The 20,698-nt window shown below is 57.1% G+C and overlaps 1 protein-coding gene across 4 annotated transcripts; it reads left to right on the top strand.

Moving 5' to 3' along the window:
• The first annotated feature begins 1,442 nt into the window (after positions 1 to 1,442).
• On the top strand, positions 1,443 to 20,236 carry GTF3C5 (general transcription factor IIIC subunit 5). Of its 4 annotated transcripts, none has more exons than XM_014480454.2 (12): positions 1,444 to 1,845; positions 8,028 to 8,247; positions 9,427 to 9,625; positions 13,538 to 13,733; positions 14,567 to 14,671; positions 15,875 to 15,989; positions 16,199 to 16,258; positions 16,431 to 16,511; positions 16,704 to 16,801; positions 17,815 to 17,897; positions 18,693 to 18,835; positions 19,639 to 20,236. In XM_014480454.2, exons 1-12 carry the CDS (start codon positions 1,693 to 1,695, stop codon positions 19,797 to 19,799), a joined length of 1,614 nt encoding a protein of 537 aa, XP_014335940.2. In that variant the 5' UTR covers positions 1,444 to 1,692; the 3' UTR covers positions 19,800 to 20,236. The 4 variants fall into 4 exon arrangements, with proteins under 4 accessions (XP_070234868.1, XP_070234867.1, XP_014335940.2 ...); XM_070378765.1 differs by having other exon boundaries at positions 16,680 to 16,801; XM_070378767.1 differs by lacking the exon at positions 16,199 to 16,258 and having other exon boundaries at positions 1,443 to 1,845.
• Positions 20,237 to 20,698: the final 462 nt, after the last annotated feature.

Below are 20,698 nucleotides of genomic sequence, written 5' to 3'. Positions count from 1 at the left end.
TATACATATCTCCCTTAACATCCTCAAATCCAGTCCCTTCTTTCCATCCTCACTGCCACTTTCTTGGTCCCAAGAAGCATCCCTTGCCTGGGTTATACAGCCTCTCTGTTAGTTTGGTTTCCCTGATAGCTCAGTTGGTAAAGAATCCACTTGCAATGCAGGAGACCCCTGTTCCATTCCTGGGTTGAGAAAATCCACTGGAGAAGGGATAGGCTACCCACTTCAGTATTCTTGGGTTTCCCTGGCAGCTCTGCTGGTAATGAATTTGCCTGCAATGCAGGAGACCTGAGTTTGATCCCTGGGTCAGGAAGATCCTCTGGAGAAGGGAAAGGCTACCCACGCCAGTATTCTGGCCTGGAGAACTCCATGGACTGATCACAAAGAGTCGGACACGACTGAGCGAGTTTCACTTGGTTAGTTTATCTGAATCCACTTTTGCCTTTTCTGGTCTATTCTCTACACAACAGCCATGGTCTTTTATACGCATAAGTCAGGTTCTGGTACTTCCTGCATAAAACCCCTCAAGGGGTCTCCATCGCACTCAGAAAAAGCCAATCTGTTACGCACATCCTTTACAGGATCTGTCTGGCCTATGTCTACCTCTGACCCTTCATCTCCCCACCACACACACTTTTCTCCCTATAGTTTTTGTCCTCGTAATTCTCTAGAATGGCCCCTGGCCCCTTGGTTCCGCTTCTTCCACACAGCTGCTCACTTAACGCTTCACAACAGGCGCTAAATAACTCTTAGGAAACAAAGGACAGAGGCCTGCATTCTGCCCCAGCTGAGGGGTGAGTGGGGGGCACTTCCAGGTTTTCCCTGTGTGGAGGTGGACGAGCACTCAAGGCGCAATTCCCGGGAGTTTCCTGGCGACCTAGTGGCGATCTTAGGCTTCTTCTGGGCTTTCAGCTGAACACTGAGATCCTGAAAGGCGTGCAGAATGGCAAAAACAAAAAACAAAAAAAAACAACCCTCAAAGCACAATTCTCTCGCTCTCGCTATTTCCAGACTGAACTCCTCGTGGCCTCTGTCTTCGGAGGGCCAGCAGGAGTGGGGTCGGGTTGGGCGGGGGTGGCGGGGGGGGGGGGTCCCAGCCCCTCAAGAAACCTCTCGAGGTGAGCGTCCGGAAACCAATTCATTACTGGGACCTGCCCGCCTAAGAAGACACACCGGAAGCCCGCTTTGAACCCGCCCTCGAGCTGTCAGTGGGAGGAATTGGAGGAAGGGGCGGGGACCCGCCTATGACTGGTTTATTATTGGCAGAAAGGAAACCGGAAGGAGGGGGCCGGAACCCGGCTTCCTCTCGGCTCCTCATTGGCTAAAAGACTGGGCGTGGCCCTCTGGTTCTCATTGGTTAAAGTCTCACTGGGCGTATCTTACACGTCCTCCGGGTCCCTCGCGGGTTGGTTGATGAGATTGGCCTCTACCCCGCCCCTCGGGCGCCTCAGCTTATTATTTTACACAGAGGTTGGGCGTCCGCGCGGTCGTTTGCCGCCCAGCCTCCGGTATTCTTAGCGCCGTCCTACTCGAAGGCTTCGAGCCTCACGGAATTCAGGGATATAGACTACAGGCGAGCGGGGAGGGGTCCCCGGAACGATTCCTTCGCGGAACCATTGAGACGAGGCTTCCAGGAGCGTGTGGAGGGGACGTTCTTCCCCCACCCCAGCGGTGGGCCTGACTGGACTGGCAGGGATGGCGGCGGCGGCGGCAGACGCTCGGCCGGGCGCCGCCATCCCGGTGGAGCTGCGGCGCGAGAGGCGCATGGTGTGTGTGGAGTACCCGGGCGTGGTGCGCGACGTGTCCAAGATGCTGCGGACCTTGGGCGGCGAGGAAGGCGTCTCCCGGGTGAGGAGTCCCCAGGGGAGCACTGAGTCGCGGGACTGCGGCTGAGGGGAGAGACCACCCCGGGAGGGATCTGAGGTTGCCTTGGCAACGGAGCTCCAGGAGGTTCTGGAGCGGCCAGGGGGCGGGGGTCTGATATGGGGGCTGCCGGGCGTAGACTGATTTCCCCTAGGATCTGAGGGAAGAGGGACTTCCTTGGTGGCCCAGTGGCAAAGAATCCGCCTGCAGAGCAGGAGACGCGCCTTTCGAAGATCTCTGGAGAAGGAAGTGGCAACCCACTCCAGTGTTCTTGCCTGAAAAGTCCCATGGACAGAGGAGGCCAGCGGGCTGCAGTCCATGGGGGTCGCAAAGAGTCAGACCGACCGAGCGACACAACAACAGACCTACATGAGAAGGGGAGGAGGGATTATGTTATTAGAGTTGAAGTGTAGTAATGTATGTGTGTTAGGCACACCGACTCTTTGCGACCCCACGGACTGTAGCCCGCCTGGCTTCTCTTCTGTCCATGGAATTCTCCAGGCAAGAATACTGGAGTGGATTGCCATTCTCTTCTCCGGAGAACTTCCCAACCCAGGGATCGGACTCTGGTCTCCTGCAGATTTGTTCTGCACCAGCTATATTTCTAGGTTCTTTACCTACATTCGCATCGCATTAGAACCCTGCCAGGTAGGGACTGTGGTTGTCCAGATTTTACAGGAAAACTGAAAAACTGCTTGTTCAAGTTCACCCAGCAAACAGTGGAGCTGGGATGAATTCTTTACCTGGTGCAAAGCTGTATGTCAGTGACTTAAATGCACCAGGTCTTGAAGTGTCTCTGTTTTAGAGAGTCCTTCCCTGACTGCCCTTACTAAAGTGGCTGCTAGCAGTTCACCTGCTAATTCCAGTCTCAAGTTGTGTGTTAGAGTCTTTATTGTCTGTCTCGGAGAAGGCGATGGCACCCCACTCCAGTACTCTCGCCTGGAAAATCCCATGGATGGAGGAGCCTGGTGGGCTGCAGTCCATGGGGTCGCTGGGAGTTGGACATGACTGAGCGACTTCACTTTCACTTTTCACTTGCATGCATTGGAGAAGGAAAGGGCAACCCACTCCAGTGTTCTTGCCTGGAGAATCCCAGGGACGGGGAGCCTGGTGGGCTGCCGTCTATGGGGTCGCTGGGAGTCGGACACGACTGAGCGACTTAGCATCAGCAGCAGCATTGTCTGTCTTGGACCCTTGGTTCTGAGATGATCAGCTCTGGTGGGTTCTGGTCTCTCTTGATCACTCTTGTCATCCGAACGTCCCTAATTGTGCCTGCTTCCAAAATATTGTTTGAATGCATGATTGAATCTTCACAACCATCTAGTGAGTTCAGTTCAGTCACTCAGTCATGTCCGACTCTTTGTGAACCACATAGTCAAAGGCTTTTGCATAGTCAATAAAGCAGAAATAGATGTTTTTGTGGAACTCTCTTGCTTTTTTGATGATCCACCGAATGGTGGCAATTTGATCTCTGGTTCCTCTGCTTTTCTAAATCCAGCTTGAACATCTGGAAGTTCACTGTTCATGTACTGTTGAAGCCTTGCTTGGAGAATTTTGAGCATTACTTTACTAGCGTGTGAGATGAGTGCAATTGTGCGGTAGTTTGAGCATTCTTTGGCATTGCCTTTCTTAGAGATTGGAATGAAAACTGACCTTTTCCAGTCCTGTAGCCACTGCTCAGTTTTCCAAATTAGCTGGCATATTGAGTGCAGCACTTTCACAGCATCATTTTTAGGATTTGAAATAGCTCAACTGGAATTCCATCACCTCTAGCTTTGTTCATAGTGATGCTTCCTAAGGCCCACTTGACTTTACATTCCAGGATGTCTGGCTCTAGGTGAGTGATCATACCATTGTGATTATCTGGGTTGTGAAGATCTTTTTTTGTATAGTTCTTCTGTGTATCCTTGCTGCTGCTACCGCTGCTAAGTTGCTTCAGTCGTGTCTGACTCTGTGTGATCCCATAGACGGCAGCCCACCAGGCTCCCTCGTCCCTGGGATTCTCCAGGCAAGAACACTGGAGTGGGTTGCCATTTCCTTCTCCAGAGCATGAAAGTGAAAAGTGAAAGTGAAGTCGATTAGTCATGTCCAACTCTTAGCGACCCCATGGACTGCAGCCTACCAGGCTCCTCCGTCCATGGGATTTTCCAGGCGAGAGTACTGGAGTGGGGTGCCATCGCCTTCCTCTTCTTAATATCTTCTGCTTCTGTTAGGTCCATACCATTTCTGTCCTTTATTGTGCCCGTCTTTGCATGAAATGTTCCCTTGGTATCTTTAATTTTCTTGAAGAGATCTCTAGTCTTTCTCGTTCTATTGTTTTCCTCCATTTCTTTGCATTGATCGCTGAGGAAGGCTTTCTTATCTCTCCTTTGGAACTCTGCATTCAAATGGGTATATCTTTCCTTTTCTCCTCTGCTTTTCGCTTCTCTCCTTTTCACAACTATTTGAAGGCCTTCTCAGACAGCCACTTTGCTTTTTTGCATTTCTTTTTCTTGGGGATGGTCTTGATCCCTGTCTCCTGTACAGTGTCATGAACATCTGTCCATAATTCTTCAGGCACTCTGTCAGATCTAATCCTTTGAATCTATTTCTCACTTCCACTGTATAATTGTAAGGGATTTGATTTAGGTCATACCTGAATGGTCTAGTGGTTTTCCCTACTTTCTTCAATTTAAGTCTGAATTTGGCAATAAGGAGTTCATGATCTGAGCCACAGTCAGCTCCCAGTCTTGTTTTTGCTGACTGTACAGAGCTTCTCCATCTTTGGCTGCAAAGAATATAATCAGTCGATTTTGGTATTGACCATCTGGTGATGTACATGTGTAGAATCTTCTCTTGTGTTGTTGGAAGAGGGTGTTTGCTATGACCAGTGCATTCTCTTGGTAAAACTCTATTAGCCTTTGCCCTGCTTCATTCTGTACTCCAAGGCCAAATTTGCCTGTTACTCCAGGTATCTCTTGACTTCCTACTTTTGCATTCCAGTCCCCTATCATGAAAAGGACATCTTTTTGGGGTGTTAGTTCTAGAAGGTCTTGTAGGTCTTCATAGAACCGTTCAACTTCAGCTTCTTCAGCATTACTGGTTGGGGCATAGACTTGGATTACTGTGATATTGAATGGTTTGCCTTGGAAACAAACAGAGATCATTCTGTCGTTTTTGAGATTGCATCCAAATACTGCATTTTGGACTCTTTTGTTGACCATGATGGCTACTCCATTTCTTCTGAGGGATTCCTGCCCACAGTAGTAGATATAATGGTCATCTGAGTTAAATTCACGCATTCCAGTCCATTTTAGTTCGCTAATTCCTAAAATGTCGATGTTCACTCTTGCCCTCTCCTGTTTGAGCACTTCCAATTTGCCTTGATTCATGGACCTGACATTCCAGGTTCCTATGCAATATTACTCTTTACAGCTTCTGACCTTGCTTCTATCACCAGTCACATCCACAATTGGGTGCTGTTTTTGCTTTGGCTCCATCCCTTCATTCTTTCTGGAGTTATTTCTCCACTCATCTCCAGTAGCATATTGGGCACCTACTGACCTGTGGAATTTATCTTTCAGTGTCCTATTTTTTTGCCTTTTCATACTGCTCATACTGTGGTGCTGGAGAAGACTCTTGAGAGTCCCTTGGACTGCGAGGAGGTCAAACCAATCCATCCTAAAGGAGATCAGTCCTGAGCGTTCATTGAAAGGACTGATGTTGAAGCTGAAACTCCAATATTTTGGCCACCTGATACGAAGAAGTCTTTTCATTTGAAAAGACCCTGATGCTGGGAAGGATTGAAGGCGGGAGGAAAAGGAAGCAACAGAGGATAAGATGGTTGGATGGCATCACCGACTCAATGGACATGAGTTTGGGTAAACTCTGGGAATTGGTGTTGGACAGGGAGGCCTGGCGTGCTGTGGTCCATGGGGTCACAGAGAGTCAGACACGACTGAGCGACTGAACTGAACTGAACTGTTCATGGGGTTCTCAAGGTTTGCCATTCCGTTCTGCAGTGGACCACATTTTGTCAGAACTCTCCACCATGATCCGTCCGTCTTGGGTGGCCTACACAGCATGGGTCATAGTTTTATTGAGTTAGACAAGGCTGTGGTCCATGTGATCAGATTGGTTAGTTTTCTGTGATTGTGGTTTTCATTCTGTCTGCCCTCTGTTGGAGAAGGATAAGAGGTTTACGGAAGCTTCCTGATGGGAGAGACTCACTGTGGGGGAGACTGGGTCTTGTCCTGATGGGCAGGGCCATGCTCAGTAAATCTTTAGTCCAATTTTCTGTTGATGGGCAGGGCTGTGTTCCCTCCCTGTTGTTTGACCTGAGGCCAAACTATGGTGGAGGTGATGAAGATAATGGCACCTCCTTCAGAAGGTCCCGTGCATGCACTGCTGCACTCAGTGCCCCCGACCCTGCAGCAGGCCACTGCCGACCACGCCTCCCCCGGACACTCCCGGGCAAGTCTGGGGCACTCTCTTTTGGGGTCACGGCTCCTTTCTCCTGGGTACTGGTGCACAAGGTTCTGTTTGTGCCCTCCCAGAGTGTTTCCCAGTGCTGGGTAAGTTATGGCAGCTCTATGTTGGGGTTAATGACAACCTCATCCAAGAGGGCTTATGCCATACCCAGGTCTGCTGCACCCAGAGCCCCTGCCCCTGTGGCAGGCCACTGCTGACCCGGATCTCCTCAGGAGACACTGAAACACAGTTTTGTGAGTTAGGTACCATTATTATGCCCATTTTTTAGGTAAAGACACAGGAAGAAAAGTTGGGTCAAACAAGCCCCTACATAGTACAGTAGGAATTTAAACACATACATGCCTCCCTCTGAAGTCTGAACTCTTAATTCTGCTTCCTCATCCTTTATGAATATTGAAAAGCCTTGAACCTGTCATTGAGCACAGGAGGCTCGTAGCAGCCCAGTCATTCACGTCTTGCTCTCTCACCCTGACTTACTGACTTCCTGTGGCCTTGACAGGGCCTGTACTGCTGCTAACCCCAGGGATGTTTGTACCCAGGTACAGGGTGAGCCCTTTGGGGAAAAGACAGGTCATTCATTCATTACCTTCCTGTTTCTTGTGCACCTGCTCTGTGCCAGGCCCGCATCTAGGGTCATTCCCGGCACAGCAGTCTAATAGACCTGTTCCCTGATGATAGGGGCTCTTTTTAACCTTCTTTCCCTAGACGCTTCCTGAACGCCTGCTAAGGGCCAGGCTGTGTCCTGGGTGTTGGGGCGCCAGCAGGTAGATGACCTTGGCCTAGGGGACCTTGTTGGTGCTTTCACATGCACACAGCAGACACTGACTGGTCCCTCTTAGCCCGTGTGGGACAGGCATTCCTGTATGGATGACACAGGTAGCGTGTTTGCCATGACTTAGGTGCCAGGCTAAGCGCCTTATATATATGTTCTCTTAGTCATCGTAAGAATCTGATCAATGGGTCCTCCTATTACCATTTTAAGGAGAAGGAGTCAAGCCTGGAAAGGAGGAGTCACACAAGTCAGGGCCAAGTGTTTGGTACTGATTTCACCTCCTTCGGACCTTGGAACATTTGTAAATGAGGCTGAATACTAGGACCTTTTTGGGTGGGTAGTTCCTGACCCTAGACAAGTCATGAGGCTCCCACCCAGACTCTCCATGGTAGACGCGGGGCTGACACCGCCACGAAGTGCTCCCGGAAGAATGGCGGTTCCCTGCACTGACCAGGCTTTGCTTAACTGGCAGTTATTGTCTCTAACTTTGCTGCTTTACAACCTTTTAGAAGAAAGAAAGAGTTAGTCGCACAGTCGTGTCCAAATCTTTGCAACCCCATGGACAGTAGCCCACCACACTTCTCAGTCCATGAGATGTTCCAGGCAAGAATACTGGAGTGGGTAACCATTCCCTTCTCTAGGGGATCTTCCTGAGTCAGGAATGAATCCTGGTCTCCCACATTGCAGGCAGACTCTTTACCATCTGAGCCACCAGGGAGGCTTTAGAAAGGAAGAGGCTGTCCTATGTTCTCTACCAGATAAAAGCTGAGATCCTTGGGTTTGGAAAATGAGTCTTTTGGGAATTAAAAGCCTAAAACACAAAACAGAAAAAGCCTCCTGGGTCCCCATCGGGCCTTCACTGAGGGAGGAGCTGCCCGCTCCTCAGCCGGCCTCCGCGTCACTGTCTCCTTTGGCCTCACCGCAGATCTACGCAGATGCCACCAAGAGGCTGGAGCTTTACTTCCGGCCCAAGGACCCCTACTGCCACCCCGTGTGTGCCAACCGCTTCAGTACCAACAGCTTGCTGCTCCGGATCAAGCGGAAGACCAGGCGACAGAGTGGGGTGCTGGGGCCTGAGGCTCGCCCCCAGGTCACGTACGACATAGAGAGCCTTGGAGTCATCTCCACCGTCTTCAAATTTCAAGGTAACTGCGAAATGCTTTCTTCCTGTGCTGGGTTATTTCCGGACCTGTGTCCCTCGTGCCTGTGGGGGCTGTGTGGATCATCTGCCCGTGAAGGGGGCCGGGCTGTGCCCAGGCGTGAGGGGAGGGCAGAGCGTGGGCCCCGTCCAGGAGGCAAGGTGCCCTCACTCCAGCCAGAAGCTCCCTGTGGACCCTGGGCTCTTGGCCGCTGGAGTTCTCTGAGACATCTCATGTTTAAAGCCATTTTGTGGGGCCAAAGGAAAAGGTCCACAGGCCTCCAATTTTCAACCCCACCCCCTCCCTCGTATTTGGGGACCTGTGAGTCTTGACCGGTGCTGGTCTTGTCTCCCTTCTGAATCCTTCCCAGATAACTTCAACCCCTTGGGACCTCATGTCCTTTGACCTCTCAGCCAACTAGATGTGTCCTGCAGGGTCTTCACAGGGGTGAGGCGTGGTGTGGGGAGGGGAGTCATGCCTGCCTGAGCCTCCCTGGGTGTGCTTGTCTGACAGTGGGGGCCCTGAGCCCTATAGCCGCCCATGGGGATTCGGGAGATGGTGCTCTCAGAGAGCCAATCCAGGCGCACGGGAAGCACTTGGCGAATAACTAAGTCTGGAGCGTATCTGTGGTGGCTGTTGCAAGTCTAAGGCAGAAACTGAAAAAATTCTGGAAATGAATAATAGAAAGTGTGTGAAAACTAAAACAGGCCTTGGGACCCCCACACGGCGGGTGTTTTGAACATCCATCGCTGGTGGGTGTGTCTTCACCAGAGAGGGCTGTCTTTCCCGGAACGGGGCTCTCCCTGTCATGTGCTTTCCTCTCTCTAACCGAGCCGGCAGTTCCCTGCTCAGTGTGTGTCCTAGACCGGCAGCATCAGCCTCACCTGGAGCATGTCTCAGGTCATGCACGGTGCAGCTCGCACATTCCTGACCTGGACTCCGTCCTCAGTGTCATGTAACCCGCCCCTCTCCCCCATAATGTCTCTCCAGGTGACTTGGAGCACCCGGGGCCGAGCTCCCAGAAGCGACTCAAGGGGGGTGGTTTCAGCTCCTGCCACTCTTGCCCAGCAGCCTCTGCTGCAAGACCCCGTCAGCGCCCCCAAGCAGATGTGGGCCTTGCGTGGCAGCTGCCAGCGCCTGGGTGGTGTTAAAGGGCGTCCGCCGCCTGTCCACCTCTCTCCCCAGGGATGTCTGACTTCCAGTACCTGGCGGTGCACACAGAGGCGGACGGCAGGCAGGTGTCCATGTACGACAAGGTGCTCATGCTCAAGCCCCAGAAGGAGAGCTTCTTCCACCAGGACCTGCCGCTCTACATCCCCCCGCCCATCTTCTCCAGGCTGGACACGCCGGTGGACTACTACTACCGCCCAGAGACACAGCACCGGTGAGCGCCCCCTCGGCTGCCGCCCGCAGCTCGGGATCGGGGCAGGGCCCTGTGCTCAGAGGGCTGGACTCTGCCACCCACGGTCAGGGGGCCAGGGCAGCCGGCTCTGCTCAGGCCCATGGCCCCAGTGCCTCCAAAAGCAGAGCAGCTGGTGACCAGGGGAGTCAGGAGCCTGCCCTGGTCCCTGCATCCCACCCAGAGGCCTTGCTTAGGGCTGTCCCCACACCATGGAATGTCGATCAAGATGTCGCCTCAGGACTTGAGGGCCGATCGCCAAAAGTGTGTTCCTGAAAGTGTGGAGAGACAGACCCCTCGTACCCGGGGGCAGAGAACGAGGATGGTTGACTTTTTTAGAAAGCGATCTGGCAGAGTTTATTACAGGTTTATGTTTGGCCATACCACGCGGCTTAGGGGATCTCAGTTCCCTGACCAGGGATCGAACCCATGTTCCCTGTAGTGGAAGTATGGAGTCCTAACCACTGGACCACCAGGGAATTCCCCTACTATGGTGTTAAATGTTCATTCCAGTCGACCAAGTGGTTCTTGTAGGAATTTGTCCCATAGTGATTCCCACCTCGGTGCTCAAAGATACACTGACGAGAGCGTTTCCTGGCTGGTTGTGGGCAGGAAGCTGGGAGGACCTGGTGTAGTGGGAGAGCCCAGGCTGGCAGGGGCCTGTGTTCGGGTTCTGGGCCTGTGATCCCACAAGAGCCCCGACCTCCTGCTCCAGCCTCTCCACCTGATAGCAATAGTAACAGTCCCCGTGTCTCTGCATCGTTAGAGAGCTGCATGATGAAGCCCCTGGGAATACTCAGCACAGTGAGTGCCGGTAGAGTGTGATACAGTGGATAAGCGGGTGGTGACCAGTCCGTGAATAGGCACCATGCAGTTACTTAAATGATGGCCTGTCTGTGCCAGGGAGGACCACACGGCCTGTACCAGACCGGCTCCATGGGCCGACGTGGCTCATGTCCAGAGAACCTCACTAGAGCAGACTGCATGCTATAAAAATAAACTGAGTGATAACAGGAGCCTGGGAAAACCGGGAAGATTGGGCCTAGACAGTCATCTCTGGAGGGGCGGAAGGACGAGAACCTTCTTTTCCCTCATCAAATATTTCCATCAATGAGCACTGCCTGCCTGGCAGGGCCCAGGCCTCCCCTTGGAGCCGGGGTTGGAGGGAGCATGACAGGTGGCTCTGTATGGGCCCAGCTCGGGAGCCGGTGGAGACGTGGGGTGACTAAGTGGGCGGCAGGGGCCAGTGGGCAGGTGTGTGTCTTGGAGGAGAGAAGTGGGGAATGGGCTGTTGTGGACCATGAGTGGGGCATAGCAAGGACTCTTGGGCGGTGTGACCTTTGAAACAGAGCCAGGCAGGTGAAGGTCCGGGGAGGGACGGTGTAGCAGACCCGGGGGCTGCTGCCGGCCCGTGCAGAGGGCTCATCTAGGGGCGTTGTCCCTGAAGCCGAGAGACTGGTGGGTGAGGCTCCTGCAGACCCCGCGGAGGAGCTTAGGTTCTGCCCTGAAGAGAAAGGGGAATTGTTCTCTTCCTTCAAAAAATGCATTCTGAGGTGTTCCAGAAGGAGAGGGGGCTGTCTGGACCCCCCACCCACGTCACCAGCTTCAGCCATTCACAGCCTTCCGCTGCTGGCTTCCTCTCCCCCTCTGCCACCCCGGCGTCACAGCATGTCCTCCAGAAACAAGTCAGCATGCACCTCTGCCGGGAAGGACTAAGGCAGCCACAGCCCTGGCCACAGAGCGAGCGAATGCAGCAGTGTCCATAACGTCATCCTGGCCCCGGATGTCTGCCCCGTTGTCTCCAAGGCAACTTGAGAGCCAGGCGAGCGTCGCCGTCTCTCAGGCCTGTTGAGCCCGTCATCCCACCCCGTCACCCTTTTTTCTGATCGCAGGAGTAAACTGTGCTTGTTAGAAAAGACCATGTTTATAGACATGTTTAACTAAAAAGAATCAAGTCCATCCCCTCCCGCTGAAAACTCTAGCCTGTGCAGTGACAGAGTTTTCTGTGTGTATGTTATACTCGGTATAAGAGTTTTAATTTTTAAAATTTGCATATTTCTAAAATGTTTTAATTATTTTCCTCCCACAAACATTTTACTCCTAAGTCAGAAACAAACACAAATATGTCCAAGAAGAAACTAGAGCACGCCCTCCCCCCACACTGCTGGCCCTGGCGCTGGCTGGCGGCATTGGAGCCACTCCTCTGTCCCCCCGCCTCTGGCAGGGGGACTGGGGGAGAAAGCCAGCTGCCCTGGGACCCACGGGCCCTGTTTTTCTCCTATGTGGTTTATTGATTTTCCGGCACATTGAAAGAACCTGCCTTTTCTCCCAGGGCCGCTATCGATTTTTCTGCTCTGCTGACCTTCCTGGGTACCGAGGACTGGCCGAGGAGGCCTGGCATCCGCCTCACTGGCCTGCCCTGGTCCGGGGAGGTTCACCTTCCTAGATGACCCGTGGACCCCTAACGGGGTCCCTCCTCCTTGAGGCAGTTGAGATGGGGGGAGCCAGCAGAGACAGCCAGGCAGGGCCCTCTCCCTGCAACTGCCGTCGGGCCTGGAGGGGCCGCCAGGGGCTTTCCTGCTCGGGTGTCTGGGGCTTCAGGGAGCTGTCTTTGAAAACTGGACAAATTCAGGGGGTTTCAGATGGAGTCATGCTTTTGAAAAAAGGCACAGGTTCGATTCCGTCTTTATAATTCTGTTTCCCAAAGTGAAAAATCACTTTGTTGTTCTTTGTAAATATGCAGATGGTGTGTACTCATGGAAAACGAAAGTGAAATGGAAACAGATTTAAAAGGGAATAATCCCCTGTGTGACATCCAGGATGTACTTTGAAAAGTACTTCAAAATAATGGAGTGGGTGGGGTGGGGCCCGGATGGTGTGGAAGTGGCCATGTGATGGCAGTGGTGGGAGCTGATGGGGGGCGTCTGGGGGTCCCTGGGGCTGCTCCCCTGCTTCAGCGAGGCCGGACGCTCCGACTCCCGCCACAGAGGGAGGCACTCGGAGCCTCCCGGGCAGTGTTGGCCGCTGGGTTCCGTGCTCATAAAGGCAGGCCCAGCACGGCTGCTGGCAGCAGAGCGCTTTTTCTTTTTTAACTTGTTTCTAGTTGAAGGATAATTGCTTTACAATATTGTATTGGTTTCTGCTATAAAAACAGAGCCCTTTTTTAAAAACCTATTTTTATTCTTGCCCGCGCCACGTGGTTTGTGGGATCTTAGTTCCCCAACCAGAGATGGAACCTGTGTCCCCTGCAGTGGAAGCAGAGTCCTGTTAGCCTCTTGCTCTGTGATGAGACCATTTGGTAGTATCCGTCCTCCCTTCACTGCGGTATCGTTGAGATGCTTCCAAGTCAGGGACTCAGGCTCCATCGCAGGCGGCCAGACAGTGGTCGGTGCCACCACCACCCGCCCAGCCTCCCTGGGCTGGCATCCCAGCTCTGTCGCCTCGAGCTCTGGCTCAAGCAGGTCTCCAACCCCCGTGGCTGCAGGGACTTGTGGAAGTTGGGTCCTTCGTTATGGGAAGATGGAAGGACCGTTTCAAGGGTTAGATGAGTGAGCTGTGACATCAGTAGGCACAGCCGGCAGAGGATCCATGGTTCCTGTGTGGCCGCACCTCCACTGATCCCCACCCCCGCCTGACAGACACTGGACTGTTCCCAGCTTCTCACTGGCTGGATGGTGCCGTGACAACTGGACACGGCTGTGAGGTCACCAGCCTCTGGGACGTTGGGCCCAGCTTCAGAGCCTCCCTGAGCTCTCCGACTTGCTGCCCCTTCGCCCCCGGCCAGCACCAAGGCCCTCCCCTCGCCCAGCTTCCAGGGGAAGCACCCAGACATGGGCTGCCAGTGTCCAGCCAGGCCCACGCCCGGTGCCCTGCCTTCAGCTCTCTCTCTGCCCTTAGGGAAGGCTACAACAATCCTGCCCTCTCGGGCGAGAACCTGATCGGCCTGAGCAGGGCCCGGCGCCCCCACAACGCCATCTTTGTCAACTTTGAGGGAGATGAGGTGCCTGAGCGGCCGATGGAGGCCGCGGTCCAGACGTGGAAGAAGGTCTGCACCAACCCCGTGGACCACAAAGTGGAGGAGGAGCTGAGGAAGGTGCGCCCTGCCCCTCGGCCGCCCGCTGTTCACCCGCTGGGCCCCGTGCTCGTCTCAGACTCGTTTATTAACTCGCGGGAACCGTTCACCTCCAGATGCCATGTCTAAGGCTCTGCCAGTGCACGCCCTGCCTTCCCAAGGCTGAAAGTGTTCTTCAGCCTCCTCCAAGGTCCCCTGGGGGTCAGCGCAGTCCAGGCATGACTGCAGCCTGGAGCTCCGGGGTCCCAGAAACTTCCTTCCTCCAGTTTTTGGCCAGGACACACATCAGCCGGGGCACCTGCTACGTGCCAGGCCCAGCCCTTCCTCCCCGTTAGAGTCAGCTGGCCACGTGGCCCTGGGAGGAAGAAGCCTTCCGCCTGGCCCGAGTCACTGGGTCAGGGGACGTGGGGCCACTCTTCTGCGCGCAGCCCAGCCTCCTCGTGGCTTGGGGCCACTCCTGCCCTGACCCTCCTCCACCCGCCAGCCTTCCACAGCCCTCCCCTGGGCTGGGCCATCCCCAGGGCCTCCTCACACCCCAGCTCAGGCCTCTGCCTCTGGGGCTGCTCAGGGTCCTGGAGCTCTGGCCAGGCCCGCTCTGGCCTTTGGTCCTCTGCCTCCCCCGTTACCCTTTGACGGTGCCCCTCGTGGTCCTCCCAGGACACTCGGGCCCAGCTGCACTGGACACGTGCTGGGTGCACAGGCCACTTCCGAGGGGGGGACGAGCAAGCGCGCGGTGGCTCTTGCAGGCGGGTCCCCACCGGCTGCCCCTCCTCTGGGGCCGGACCCTGCAGGGGGCCCTGGGGCTGGCGGGCAAGCTGCCTGCCCTCCTCTCAGCCTCTGCTTTGCCCCTCCAGCTGTTTGACATCCGACCCATCTGGTCACGCAACGCCCTCAAGGCCAACATCAGCGTCCACCCCGACAAGCTCAAGATCTTGCTGCCCTTTGTGGCCTATTACATGGTAAGGGTCTGCCTACCACCCTGGGTTCCTGCCAGGATCATCCTGATCCCAGCACCCGCTGGACGGCTTGTTACCGCCCCTGCAGAGGCCCTCCCCAGCCTCCACGGTCACATGTCAGCCACACTGGGGTAACTGTGGGATTCAAGACTGATTACGTAACTTGGAAATAAAGTTTTTAATGGCCTTGAGCTGAGAGCTTTCCAGGACCAGGGGCTGTGGTAAGTGCTGTGTGCACAGCCTCTTTCTTCTCTGCTGGCGCGGCAGCAGGGGCATTGTTCTGGTGAGGATGCTAGGCTTGGCCTGGGAGCTCGACATGCCAGCGTCCTGCAGCCAGCATGTGGCAGAGCTCCTGGGGGCCTGCCCACAGTGCCGCCTGCGTTCACTCATTCTCCCGGGTCGAGTGGGCTTCAGTGTGCAGCAGATGTACCTCGGACTGAGTCCAAGAGGGCACGGAGATGGGGGTGTCATTGTCAAGATTCCCCAAGGGCCCACCAGGAGGCACTCCTGCCGGCCAGGGGTTGAACGTGGGGCCCTGCGAGGGCAGGCAGACGATGTGACTGATGGCAGGGAGGGTGGGGGTGTGGGGGCGGGCAGCACAGATGGCTCGTCCCTCCTGGGCCTAGACCCATCCTCACGGAGCTGCCTTTCAGCCTGGGCTCTCTGGACACGGGGCCTCAGAGCCTCCTGTCCATCAGGATAGTTGTGACGGTTCGCAGGCTCTTCCTCTGTGCCAGGCGCTGTGCCAAGGGTGCCAGGGTCACCGTCTCCTTTTGTCGTTGCTGTTCAGTCACTCATTCGCGTCCAACTGTTTGCAGCCCCATGGACTGCAGCACGCCAGGCTTCCCTGTACTTTACCATCTCTCAGAATTTGCTCAAACTCATGTCCATTGAGTCAGTGATGCCATCCAACCATCTCATCCTGTCTTCCCCTTCTCCTGCCTTCAGTCTTTCCCAGCATCAGGGTCTTTTCCAATGAGTTGGCTTTTCGCATCAGGTGGACAAAGTGTTGGAGCTTCAGCTTTAATACTCCTTTAATCCTCCCCAAAATGCCCTCTGACAGGAAGACCAAGGTTTGGAAGGGTCAGGTGACACATCCCAGGAGACAGAGCCACATGTGCAAGTTTGCGGGGTGGGGCCTGCCTCTTAGGGGAGCCGAGGATCAGCCTGAACCTCACTTTGCACCTCCACCCTGTCTGTCTCCAGATAACAGGCCCCTGGAGAAGCCTGTGGATTCGATTTGGATATGACCCCCGAAAACGCCCAGAGGCCAAGATTTATCAAGTGCTTGACTTCCGAATCCGATGTGGAATGAAATACGGTAAACAATTACTGAAGCCTTTGCTTTCCTTTCCCTTCCTAGCGTTGCATTTGCAGCATTCTCTCGGGTAATGAGAATAGATCCGCACGGAGAGGATAAACGCCTCCCGCCCTCGGCGGGCTTGTCGGAGGCGGGCTGGCGCAGACCCGAGGACCGAGCCCGTCCTGGCCCCGTGGTGCCGCTCTAGCGGTCCTTCTGTTCTTCCGCAGTTACTTGTGGCTCCTGCCGCGCAGGCCAGGCATCCGGTCAGTGTCCGTCCCCCGCCTGCGGTGAGTCCCCCGCACACCAAGCAGCGCGACACGGCGGCTCCTGTCTCTCCAGCTCGGGGCCTGTGCCCCTCTCTCAGGAGCCACCCCTGGGAGCCCTGGTGCACCTGTGGTGCAGGCCGCGCTGTCAGGGGCTCTGCACCCCCTAGCCTGACGCGCCCGCCCTCTCCGGCAGGTTACGCCCCCAGCGACATGCCCGTCAAGGCCAAGCGCAGCACCTACAACTACAGCCTCCCCATCACCGTCAAAAAGACCAGTAAGGGCCTCGGGCTCCCTTGCAGAGCAGGCACCGGGAAAGAGGGGCATCCAGACTGCGGGAGGGCAGGGGCCTCCCGAAGGGTCACTCCAGGGCCCTGCTGGCCAGCGCGCCCCAGGGTGGGAGGGGGAGGTTGGGGGGCGGGAGAAATACCCCCCTGTATTCCAGACCCCTGCCGTGGTCCCCTCGCAGCCAGCCAGCTCGTCACCATGCGTGACCTGAAGCAAGGCCTGGGCCCCTCGGGGTCGGCCTCCGCACAGAAGTCGAGTCCCAACAAGTACAAGCTCAAGGTGGGCGTCCGCGGGCTGCCTGCCCAGGCGAGAGGGAGGGGTGGGTGGAGCGGCGGGCCCTGCCCTGAAGGCTGGGCCCCACTGCCCACGCTGGGCCTCGCCTGTGACATGGGGAGGCTCTGACGGAGGCGGCCCTGCCCTTCCAGTCCCTTCACCTGACTCCCCTCTCCCAGCACTGCCTCCAAACACAACTCAGGATGCGAGCACCCGGGGCGGAGGTATTGACCACCAGGGCACATCCGTCTCAGGGAGGGTCTTAGACACCAGCAGCCACATGTACTGCCCTCTGAGTCGGGCCCTGAGGCCCCTCGGGCAGGGTGAGACTGAGGGCTGTGAGCCCAGAGCCACAGCAGACCACCTGCACCCAGCCGTGGGCTGGATGGGGGCTGCCCTCCCAGGCCCGGGCCTCCTTAGCACAGCCACCCAGCAGAGGCAGCGACGTCCCAAGGCCTGACGTGAGCTGCTCCAGGCCTGGGGGGGTGTCCCGGGCCACAGAGGGCTGGGGCCAGCTATATGCCCGCAGGGTCCGTCTCCTCTCTCCTCAGGGTGGGAGCCTGCATCCTCACCTGAGTGGCCATCCGCCTTCGGGAACCTCATTTTAGGCCGTAGTCCCCACCTCTGGAACTGGTCTGCAGCTCTCCCTAAGATGACCAATTAGGAGAAGTGAGGAGGCAAGGAGGCACTGAGGCAGAGCCCGACCCCAGTGGGGCCTCCCCACTAGACGCTCCTGGCTGGTCTTGTGGGCGGCTCTAGGGTCCCGAGAGGCCTGGCTGCTTCCACCCCCATCAGCACCGGGGGAATCACAGCTTGTGTCCTACTGACCTGCCCCGGCCTCTGACCCGTCCACCCACCTGAATCCAGAGAGGAGAGCCAAGCCTGCCAGGTCTCAGGGCTGGCACAGGCCGCTGCCCTGGAAGAGGCCCCGGGGAGCTGCCCCCTGCAGGGTCTCCAGCGCCGTCCACCTCTGGGATGCTCCCCTGACCTTCCCGGCTCGTCTCGGCCCTCATTTCCAGGACTCGGTGTACATCTTCCAGGAGGGGGCCCTGCCGCCATACCGACAGATGTTCTACCAGTTCTGTGACCTGAACGTGGAGGAGTACGTACCTGAGGGGTACCGAGGCGGGGACAGGGGCACTCGGGTGCAGAGCAGAGAAACTGCCAGGAACTGTCCTGCCTCTCTTCCCTTTCACGTCCCCCTCAGGGGACGGCTGGCCCCTAGGAGCGAGTGCTGCCGGCCCTCCTCTCCTGGGTGCCGCGCGGCACCCAGCAGCGGCTTCCTGGGTCCCCCGTGGGCCACCCTGCCCCCAAGCAGCCAGCCGTGCTGGGTGCAGAGCATGGCGCTGGGCTGGGGTCTTTGTCTTCCTCCGCCGTGGCCCGCACGAGGTTTCCTGACATGTTCCCAGTCCCAGAGCTGACAGAATCCCAGACATTTTTAACCCAGCTGTTCCCAGTGATGTTTAGAAAGCTGGGGGAGGGATGCTGGGCTGGAGGGGCAGCTTACTCCAGGTTGGAGTCCAGCGAGCGGCTTTCGAGGAGGCCCTTTGCGACTGCGCTCATCCACAGGACAGCGCTCTGAGTGCTGTTTTTCTGAGCACACCAGCTCTGCCGAAACTGCTTACTGGCACCTGTGAGCAGAGATCCGCCCCCCGCCCACCCCAGACCTTTGAGCAGAGACGCCCCCACCTCAGAACTTTGAGCAAAACTCCACCTCAGATCTTTGAGCAGAGACCCCCCAAACCCCAGAACTTTGAGCGGACCCCCACCTTGGATGTTTGAGTAGACCCCCACCCCAGAACTTTGAGCAGAGACCCACAGCCTGGACCTTTGAGCAGAGACTTCCCCACCACCTTTGAGCTGAGACCCACCCCCAACCTTTGTCTCCGACACCCAGGCTGCAGAGAGTCATTCACCGCAACGACGGGGCGGAGAGCTCCTGCACCGAGCGCGACGGCTGGTGCCTCCCCAAGACCACGGACGAGCTGAGGGACACCATGTCCCTCATGATCCGGCAGACCATCCGCTCCAAGAGGCCTGGTGAGAGCGGCTCACCCCGTGTGCTGTGGGCCCCCCCAGGGCCAGAGCAGGCATCCCTCAAGGACCTGCTCTGCAGGAAACCTCACCCAGTGGGAGCCAGGAGCCAGCATCCCCCCCAATCCCCGCCCCCGGCGGTCCCAAGGCGCTCAGCCCTGGGGGTCCAGGCAGGAGCCAGGCCCAGAAGAGTGGGGCTGGGGCTGCCCTCGGGGCTGCCACTTCACGCCCCGACCTCACCCTGCATCCTGCGACCACTGTGGGCAGGTTGCTCCTGTCGCTCCTGAGGGCGGGGGCCCTGTTGCCATGCCCTGCCTGCCCCTCCCCCGGGCGTGGGGCGGGGAGTGACCCCTGTGCTGCCGTGCAGCTCTGATGGAGCTGGGGGAGAGTAAGGGAAAGGACCCCTCTCTGGGGTTCCTTCCAGGCTTGGGGTGGGGGCGTCCCAGATCACCGACCCCCACAGAGCTGCCGAGAGCCGGGGCTCTCAGCCTCCCCCAGGACGCGGGCCCCTCTGAGCGCCCAGTCTGGGAAAGGCAGCATAGGCCCACTCCTGCGGGGTCCCCTGGACTCAGGAGCTGCCTGGGGCTGCTCTGGGGAGGTTCCCAAGGCCCTGGGCATCAGTGTTGCTCTGAGGTGCTGGTTAAATGAGTCCGGGTCCACCAGCCATCGTACTTCCTGGAGCAGCTTCAGACTGGAGCCCCAGCCCCTGAATTTGTAGACAAGCCCCCTGGGGCTGAGCCCAGGGACGGCTGGTGCAGGGGCTGCCCAGGCCAGCATCAGGACACACCTGGCCTGGTCTCTGGGCCCAGCTCTCTTCTCCAGCCCGACCAAAGCGGACAGTGGGAAAGAGCAGCTGACCGGCGAGTCCGGGGAAGATGAGGAGGAGGAAGACGACGAGGAGGAGGAGGAGTTCAAGCCGTCCGATGGGAGCGAGAACGAGATGGAGACGGAGATCCTGGACTACGTGTAATGCAGCCCTGGGCCCTCAGCCAGGCCCCCAGCCCAGGCCCCTGCCCAGGCCCGATGAGGGGTCCAGGACACGCCAGGGACCCCAGCGCCATCTGCAGCAGCCAGCACAGCCCTAGGCGGCCTGTCTGAGGAGAGCAGCTGGGTGCACTGCCCCTGGTCCCGCCCAGGCTGCCCCCTGGCTCCGGGTGCCTGTGCCCGGCCTCGCCAGCCCAGCGCCCTGCCCCGCCCCTGGCTGAGACCAGCGTGAGCTGGCGGTGGGGATGGTGCGGCCCGGGAGGGGCCGGCCTGGCTGGGGTCAGACTGGAGGTGAGGGCGGCGCGGGGACCTTGGTCCAGGTCACGGTGGCGAAGACTGTCCTTAGTGTTAGACCCCATCCGTTGGGGTGACCTGGCAAAGGGCAGGCCCAGCTGGAACTGTCCTCATTAAAGACGTTTCCCCAAGGAGTCTCGGTGTCTTCGTGTGGGTGTCAGAACCCGAGAGGGGTTTTCTCTGGCCTCGGGGCTTGGGCTCCAGCTGGACGTCATTTGTCCCTTCAGTTGCTCGTTGGTGCCCTGATGTTGGCGGTGCTGGGATGGCTGAGAACAGGCTGGGTGCCCCTCGGCAGGTGGGCCAGGCAAGAGCAGCCTCAGAGGGCGCTCCAGCCGCACGCTCACCCCTTCCTGTTCCACAAGGACGTGTTACGGAGGGGTTCCCGGGGATGATGCTGTTGTCTCAGTACTGCCTGGTGGGAAACCAGAGGGCAAGCAGGTCCCTGGGTGGGGCCGAACCTTGAGGGGCACACCCCGCACGCTGCCCCAGCCAGAGGGGAGCCCGTAGCCCCGCCTCAACCAGAAGCAGCTGTTCCCAAGGGCAGGCCGGGCTGCCCCCCGCCCCTCATGTCTGCAAGATTTTCCCGCAGGC

The sequence above is a fragment of the Bos mutus genome, chromosome 11, assembly GCF_027580195.1.
Source record: "Bos mutus isolate GX-2022 chromosome 11, NWIPB_WYAK_1.1, whole genome shotgun sequence".
In the NCBI taxonomy this organism is placed as follows: domain Eukaryota; kingdom Metazoa; phylum Chordata; class Mammalia; order Artiodactyla; family Bovidae; genus Bos; species Bos mutus.
This window is presented reverse-complemented; position numbering and strand designations above follow the sequence as displayed.

Bases quoted from the DNA above. Each gene is read 5' to 3' on its own strand.
- GTF3C5 (XM_070378765.1), top strand. From the start codon at position 1,693: ATGGCGGCGGCGGCGGCAGACGCTCGGCCGGGCGCCGCCATCCCGGTG. The intron at 8,248-9,426 runs GTAACTGCGAAA...CTCTCTCCCCAG, and splicing joins CACCGTCTTCAAATTTCAAG to GGATGTCTGACTTCCAGTAC. The intron at 16,802-17,814 runs GTGGGCGTCCGC...CCTCATTTCCAG, and splicing joins CCAACAAGTACAAGCTCAAG to GACTCGGTGTACATCTTCCA.